This window comes from Xiphophorus hellerii, chromosome 10 (assembly GCF_003331165.1).
Source record: "Xiphophorus hellerii strain 12219 chromosome 10, Xiphophorus_hellerii-4.1, whole genome shotgun sequence".
NCBI classification, from domain to species: domain Eukaryota; kingdom Metazoa; phylum Chordata; class Actinopteri; order Cyprinodontiformes; family Poeciliidae; genus Xiphophorus; species Xiphophorus hellerii.
Genome location: NC_045681.1, coordinates 13,511,581 through 13,519,644, shown reverse-complemented (window position 1 = coordinate 13,519,644; position 8,064 = coordinate 13,511,581). Strand labels below are relative to the sequence as shown.

The following is an 8,064-nucleotide window of genomic DNA, read 5'->3' as shown; positions in this document are numbered from 1 at the left end:
GAATAAATGGTCAACAGTGATGAGCAGCTGTGTTTTTATTTCAAACAATGGCAAATCTCAGTTTAGTTTCAATTCCTTTTTTGTCAAAAAACATAAGTGAATCTTGTTTTAATAAATTATTTAATATTTAGAGTAAAATGCTGAGAATTATTTTGTATTGAATGCAATTCGAATTCTGTAAATTTAATTAAAAAAGCAAAACAAAACACATTAGGGAGACAAAAACCTCAAACAGAAAGGTGCAATAACTTCGTGGTCCAGCTGTAAACTGATACCGAATCAATCTTAGTCATGAGGTTTTGGGGATAAACAATCTCCATCAATTATACTGAATCTGTGGAACCTGTAATAGATATTGTCTGTCTCTGGAGGATTTTTGTGATGCTTATTTATTTTCATCCTCTAGCTCAAGGGCGCTCAAGTCCAACCTGGAAGGCGACTATCCTTTAACTTTTAGATGCATCTCTTCTCCAACACACCTGAATCAAACGACAGAATTACCTCAGAATCCCAGATTACTTGACTCAGATGGGTTGGAGTAAAAAAAAAAGCTTTGCATAAAGTGGATGGACAAAACAGGAATAAGAATGACACTGTGTTCCACTAACACATCGGCAACTCGCATTAAAACTGGTTTTGGAACTAAATAAAAATGGGCTAATATCAGAATTCTAGAATAACTTTCACAAAGTTATTCTTAAACTGGCTAAAGTAAAGTCATTTAGGTGATTTCTGTGGAAATCTGAACTTTTCACAGCAACAACAGTCCTGATACTTGCCTACGTGTGCACCTTCTGATGGTGCCTCCTGAGATGATAGTTTCTGGAAAAGCTCTTCCCGCACTGGCTGCACTTGAACAGCCTCTGTCCCTGGTGGAGCAGCAGGTGAGCCTTGAGGCTCTGCAGGCGGCTGAAGCTCTTGCTGCACTCTGTGCACTCGTGCGGCCTCACGCCCGTGTGTTTCCGCTCGTGTCTCTTCAGGTCTCCCGACTGGCGGAAGCTCTCGCCGCAGTGGGTGCACAGGTAGGGTTTCTCGCCGGTGTGAGTTCGGAGGTGAACGTTCAGCTGGCCAACGTAGGAGAAGCTCTTGCTGCAGTAGGTGCAGCTGTAGGGCTTCTCGCCCGTGTGGATGCGCTGGTGCTGCTTCAGGCCGTAGTGGTTTGTGAAGCTCTTCCCGCAGTCGGTGCACAAATATAGAACCTTCAGCTGCCTGATGCACGTGTGGGACGCGAGCGCTTCTGCGTCCGTGCAGTTTGTCCCGCAGTCCGCGCACGTGTACTCCCCCTCAGCTTCCTCCAGGTCCATCAGGCCTTCCGAGTAATCCCTAGGATGGTGCCTCTTGATGTGTTTGATGAGGTAGCTCTTCATGGTGAAGGAGAAGTGGCAGAAGGAACAGGGGAACAGCTCGGAGGTGCAGTGGTACTTCTGACAAGACTTGTTTTTCTGATGCTGCCTCAGCTTCGCTGACGTAGAGAAGGCTTTATCACAGGAGTCGCAGCGGAAAGATTTCACCCTTCCGTGTACCATCTGTTTGTGTCTTCTGAGCAAACTAGACTTCCAAAAGGCGGCGCTGCACTGCCCGCAGTTCAGCGGCTTCGAAGTGCACTTGTGTGCCTTGAGGTCATCCGGGTTTCCGTATGTTTGCTTGCAGAGATTACAGCTAAACCACTTGTATTTCTTGATTTTTGCATTTCTGGCGACTGAGTCCTCTTGCTGATTAGGCGCTTTGCGTTTAGGTGCTACAAGTTGAGTGATGGCAGAAACTTTAGATCTGGCTTTGAGGCGCTGCGGCCTCAGAGGGGCACTGTTTAGGGTGAGGTCTTTGGTTTCCACAGGAGGAGCTGAACTACTTCCCTGGGTTTCAGACGCCGATTCTTCTGAGTGCAGCTCGTTTATGTGCAGCTGCAGGTCATCCACCGAAGAGAAAGCCACCGCACACTCACCACAGCTAAACGGCATGGTGGCTGCGTCCTCCGAATCCTCGTCCACTTTCTCTTTATGTTCATTCTTCTTCTGGTGACTCTGCAGATGCCTGGCCAGGTCATTGTACTGGCCAAAGCACTTGAGGCACACAGAACAGACATAAGGGCGTAACTTCTCATGAACAGCTGCCTCGTGTTTCTTGAGGTGTGCTTCATTCGTGAAACTCTTTCCACAAACTGAACAATCCAGCTGCTGTGTTTCTACATACACATCCACTTGGGCAACTTCAGTCGGGTTGCTTCTTTCCGTCTCCTCAGATGAAGCTGCTTCCGCCCAGTTGGAAAGTTCTGATCCGAGTACAGAGCTCTCCGCTCTAGAGACCGGTTTGTCCGTAGCTGCGGCTTTTCCAAAATGAACACTCTGGTGTCTGACCAAACCGGACGCCTGACTGAAGCTTCTCCTGCAATGCGAGCAACAGTAAGGCCGCTTGTTGGAGTGGACGCACAGCTTGTGCCTCTTGAGGTGGGGGACTTGTTTAAAAACTTTCCCGCAATCATCACACGTTTTGGATTTAACTGGATCCACCAGCATCACCAGAGAGGCTGGAGGCTCGTCTCTGGAGCCGGGGTTTTCCTCGCCGGCTGCCTCATCTGCTTTGGGCTGCGAGTGAAAGTGCTCTATGTGTCGGAGGAGGAAGCTCTCTGTGGTGAATGAGAGAAGACAGTTGGAGCAGAGGAAAATTGGAGATGACGCACTCTCACCGCTCTCTGCGATTTCAGAGAAAAACGGGAAAATAATGAGCAACTCAATCTGACTAGATCTCAAACACACTTTTGGGTGACCGATTCGGGAAGTGAAAGCTACCTGTTCTGCTCATCTTCAAAGACAACATGTCAGACCAATCTTTGCTGAGGTGGGCGTGCAGTTTGCTGCTCGGCCACACTGTGAGCTCATCTCCAGTCTGGACGGCGCGGCAGCAGTGGAACAGGATGCTGCCTTTGTACTGAACGGCCAGCAGGTTGGCCTCGTCCTTGCTGCGAGCAAAGTTCACATACCTATGCAAAAACAAAGACCGGTAGAAATATGTTGAATACAACATGAAGCTGAGCCCAATAAAACTAAAAAGTTGATTGTAAATCTTATTGACATTACAGCAGACAAACCTTTGTTATAATTGCTGACCAGCTTTTTGAATGTTTTTGCTGGCATTTTGAACATTTATCTCTGATGATGAAATCCTAGCCCTTGAGGCTGGAAGGCCTCCTCGCCATTACCATGACCTTTATCTCCCTACACAGATTTTCTTTTAGATTAGAGTCAGGAGTCTGGCTGGTCTACTCCAAATCTGGACTATGACTTTCACTGAGACAAAATGTGTTGTTACAACTAGGATTATTTAAATCTAAATTTGGATTTACCGGTAATTGGAAAAGCCATGATCCACCACTTAATCAGCCAATTATCAAAATTAATTAAAAACCTTTTTTTAACCTACCCTGAGAAATAATCAGCATGTAGAACACCAAAAGAAAAAAAAAAGGTTTTACTTCCTCACTGAATGCCAAACCCCCTGAAAGTTCCCCATACTTTCTGTCTTTTACACACTTCTACAATTTGTTTGGTGTTTCACACAAAAATAAAGAAACACACTTTGGAGCAAGAATGAGTACAAGATTGTCAGCAACTGTGCAGATTTCTTAAAGTGTAATATGATCTTATGAGAAAGAATTAAGTTGCCTAAGAAAACATTGTGACAAACTATGAGCCCCGATAAAGCAAAAACAGGCCAGCTAAGACTCGCCCCTTAAGCTGATATTTGGTAAGCCAGGGTTATTTACATTCTCTGACTAAACTTTATAGACGCCTCAAAAGAAAGATTTGAAACCTAAGATGTTACTGTAGATCTAGAAACATTGACCAAAGTTCACCACTTAGAAACGGTAAAGTTTGTAAAATTTCTGCATGTGCTTACACAGATGATACGCCCACTGTTGTTGGGCGTGAACCCATCAATTTTACTCTAGTGCAGTATACCTTCACTGTGCTCCTGCTCAAAACATTCAGAATTTAATACCTCATCCAATTTGAATAGGAGTCACTGGTGGCATCTATGTACTCATACTGATCTTCTCCTTTGTAAATCTGAAAAAAATTTAAATAAAATATTATAAACATGATGACACACACAAGGACTTTGAATTTGTTGTTTGGATTCAGGACTACTAAAATGATTTTAAACTTTCACATTTTGTCACATTACACCCATTAAACATCAATATATTTTATTAGAATCTTATGTTCAAGGTTGCTGTCCTACTGGAAGGTGAACGGTCACCCCAGGCTTAAGTCTTTTGCAGCTAAGAACAGATTTCCTTCGAGATATTGAGCTCTGCTCTTCTCCCTGTAAACCAGTTGCTTCATCTCTTTGAAACACAGGTGATGCTTCCACCACACGTTTGGTCGCTTGTCCATAAAGACAGCTACAGTGAAGTGTATGAGTAATGGTGGTACTATCATAACAAATGCATGCTTTTCTTGTTGAAATATATATATTTTTTTCTTGTATTATTTCGCTTTTTCCTTTTCATCAACTTATTTCATTATCATTTTCTGTACAGCACTTTGGTGCAGTTTTAAACCTGTTTAAAGTACTATATATATAAATTTGACATTGACATTTCATTTGTAAATAAAATAAAACTGTGGATGATTTTTCTTACTACAGAGTTGGGGCTGCAGGTTTGTTTGCAAGGGATCATAACTCACCTCCCAAGAAAAGTCACTAGTTATAGCATTTTCTTTCACTGTCACTTCCCCCTCATACGGTCCAAAATGCATTCCTGGAGACAGTGCTAGACCTTGATTTATTACACCTACTCCTGCACTGGGAATACTGGATCTGCCTATCATTAGGCCAAAGGGTAAAGTGAGAAGAGCTCTCTGTGGGACACCCATAGTCGTTGGAAAGTCAAGGATAAATGATGGACCATTAATGTCATCAGGATTACTTTGATCCTGAAAAAGAGGCAGACACTCCTCACAACCTGGAAATGTAAAAAAAAAAAAAGAAAGAAAGAAAGAAAGAAAAATAGAATATTAAAGTGAATGTGTGGCTGAAATATGTTAAAACGAAAATATTTTTAAAAATTCCAAATTTGTAACAAAATATTTTCTGAATTACTCATAAAAGGATTCATAATTTGCACAAAATTAACTCTATAAAAGATAATTTCTGCATGCAAATAAACAAAGTATGTTATTATCAAAACGTCGTTTGGCTACAGGTTGCGTTTGCTAAGCTACCATGAACACTGACACCAGCTTGTCCAACACAATGTTCTACCGGTTTAACCGGTAACTCTTCACTATAAAAAGAAAGGAAAATAAAATAAAACTTACAGAAGCCATCTTGGCCCTCAGTGCTTTCTTCCTGTCCCACAGTGCTCAGCAGTTTCTGGAGTGACGTTTCAGTCGACTCTAAATCAACCACCACTTTAGGCACAAACAGAGATGCAATGTTAGGAACTTTAAGAGCTAAACTTTTATTTCTTAAAAAGCTTAAAAATATGGTTATCACACGTTACCTGCCGGGGTGCTATTCTTCAGAGAGAGGCCTTCCTCGGTTTCAACAACCTCCTCGGTTGTCTCAACCCACTCCACTTCACCATTCTTGTTCGACATGAGTAAAACCTCTGCAGGAAGTGAAAGAAAGTTAGTAAAACCTCTGATGGTGTCACTTTTATTAGTAGGAGATCAACGGATATCCCACAAATTCATCACATCAATCAATCAATCAAATTTTATTTGTATAGCACATTTTAGCAGCAAGGCATTTCAGCGTGCTTTACATCATATCAAACACAGAAACATAATGCAACATAGAATCAACAATCAAAACATGACATTAAGTCAAGTTCCATCATTAAATTTGTAATTGATTATGTTTCAAACGCAATCTTAAACCGGTGGGTTTTTAGTCGAGATTTAAAGGAAGTCAGTGTTTCAGCTGTTTTACAGTTTTCTGGAAGTTTGTTCCAAATTTGTGGTGCATAGATGCTGAAAGCTGCTTCTCCTCGTTTGGTTCTGGTTCTGGGGATGCAGAGTAGACCAGAACCGGAAGACCTGAGAGGTCTGGAAGGTTGATACAACAACAGCAGATCTTTAATGTATTGTGGTGCTAAGCCGTTCAGTGATTTGTAAACTAACAACAGTTTTATTCTTTGAGCTACAGGGAGCCAGTGTAGGGACTTACTAAACACACATATGCACATATCTCCTATGCATTTTTCAATACTGGTCCACTTTGTTGCATAAATACACAAGCCTCACTGTGAACTGCTCTGGAGACTCTAAATGTTTCAGCTTTTAGAGAACCTTCAGAGTACACTGTCTAAGAGTTCTCTGAGGATTTGTCTGAACATTGACAGTGCAAGCTTCCAGGAACTGTCATGAAATGTTCCCCCAAAGCTCCATGAAAGTTAACAACTTTTGCAAAGTAACCTGGAGAAGGTTCTCTAAAAATTAGAACACCGGTATGCTTTCCATAAGGTGAAGACATCTGTACCACAGAATGTCCCATAAGGCCACAAAATGTGAAAGCTTTGGAACATTTCCAGGAGTTTTGAAATTCTCTAACATTTAGGGAACATTTACAAACAGTTCTCTAATAAGACTGTTCCCTAAAGCACTGTCAAGGCACACTGCACAACATGTTCCGTTGCCCTGCTTTAAACACCTGATTCAGTCTGGCGTTTAGTAAAAGCCTTTTAATCAGCCATTAATTGAAATCAGGTGCACTGGAGAAAGCAAACACATAAAACATGCAGGGCAGTGCGCCTTGAGGATCAGGGTTGGGTAACTCTTCCCTAAAAGAATGTTAAAAAGTCTGTCACATCAACTGAAGATTCTCTAAAACATCAATGTCAAGTTCCAGAAAGCATATAAGAATCGTTCAATAAAAGTTCGAAAATCTCGCACCTTCAAAGAACAGGGAACGTTCGCTCAAGGTTCATAAATCTTTAGAGAATTCGCACTGAATCGTCTCTACTAGTGAGAAAAACACAATAACGTTCCTAAAGGTGTCTTAAGTTCAGTTCCCCGTTCTCTGTCACACATCGCCTATGTAATCTTTAAGGAATATTACTGCAATGCTCCAGTAAGGCTAAAATTTGCTGGGCAATAGTTAATCTATTCTCAGTTATGACGAACAACAGTTAATCAAATTTAACTTACCGTACATCATAGCTATAACTGTAACATGATAATTAGCCTCGACATAGCTAAATATTACATCCTGACGTAAAAAAAATTAAATCAATTTTACGAAATGAGAGATTAAAAAGTAAAAAAAATAAAAATCACAAACCTTTTTGAGTTGTAGCAACTCTAACGTCGAAACTTACAGTAAATTGGTTTCAAAAACCACATATTTTGACCGTTAGCAACATGAGGTCTTTTAAGAGGAAGTTACTCCGGTGTTACACTGCAACACCGGAAGTAAACACAGAAACCTTTCAGCATAAAGGAAAACGTTGCGTTTTTAATCAAATAAAAGAACATCGTTCTGTGAAATACATTTTCCCCGTGTCTTGTTTTATAACACAAATAAACTAGATAATGTAGTCAAGAGTTATCCCTGCATATATTCATATATAAAACTCCCAACTACTCGGATGTAGCTCTGTATACAATAACGGCAGCGTCCACAGATAAGTGTGTCGGCGCCGCTGGTGTAGTGGTATCATGCAAGATTCCCATTCTTGCGACCCGGGTTCGATTCCCGGGCGGCGCACGTCTTTTGTTCCAGAGCTCATTGCATATTTAAATGGTGTTTAGCTTTCTTACTAGCATATGGATCCGAGCACAGAGCTACTGTTTTTCTTTTTTTGCAAGAAAGAATAAACAGTCATAAAATTTAAAAATTAAAAACGAAAATTTCCAAACCAATATTCCGGTGCTTCCTTACCATCTCAAGTAAATGTGGAAGAGAAGAAAAGCATTCTATGGTTTAAACGTGATTTATTAACATTTGATTTGTTCTAATCGGAGTGCTTGCTTTTACAGCAATAATGTGTAATGAAGTTTATAAACGGTCAGTGAGTGATTGGGAGAGAAGGCGGCACGTGAAGAAGAAAAGTCCTCG

General features: G+C 41.2%; 1 protein-coding gene and 1 non-coding gene across 2 annotated transcripts; one reads left to right on the top strand and one right to left on the bottom strand.

Moving 5' to 3' along the window:
- Positions 1-17: 17 nt before the first annotated feature.
- On the bottom strand, positions 18-7,403 carry LOC116727221 (histone-lysine N-methyltransferase PRDM9-like). Its single transcript, XM_032574498.1, has 7 exons — positions 7,288-7,403; positions 5,507-5,614; positions 5,322-5,414; positions 4,689-4,966; positions 3,997-4,064; positions 2,787-2,977; positions 18-2,689 (listed from the first exon to the last, which is right to left on the bottom strand). The coding sequence occupies exons 2-7, from the start codon at positions 5,601-5,603 to the stop codon at positions 780-782; spliced, it is 2,637 nt and encodes an 878-aa protein (XP_032430389.1). The 5' UTR covers positions 5,604-5,614; positions 7,288-7,403; the 3' UTR covers positions 18-779.
- A 239-nt stretch (positions 7,404-7,642) lies between these two features.
- trnag-ccc (transfer RNA glycine (anticodon CCC)) lies at positions 7,643-7,713 on the top strand. The gene has a single exon. It is a non-coding gene; the product is annotated as a tRNA-Gly (tRNA).
- Positions 7,714-8,064: the final 351 nt, after the last annotated feature.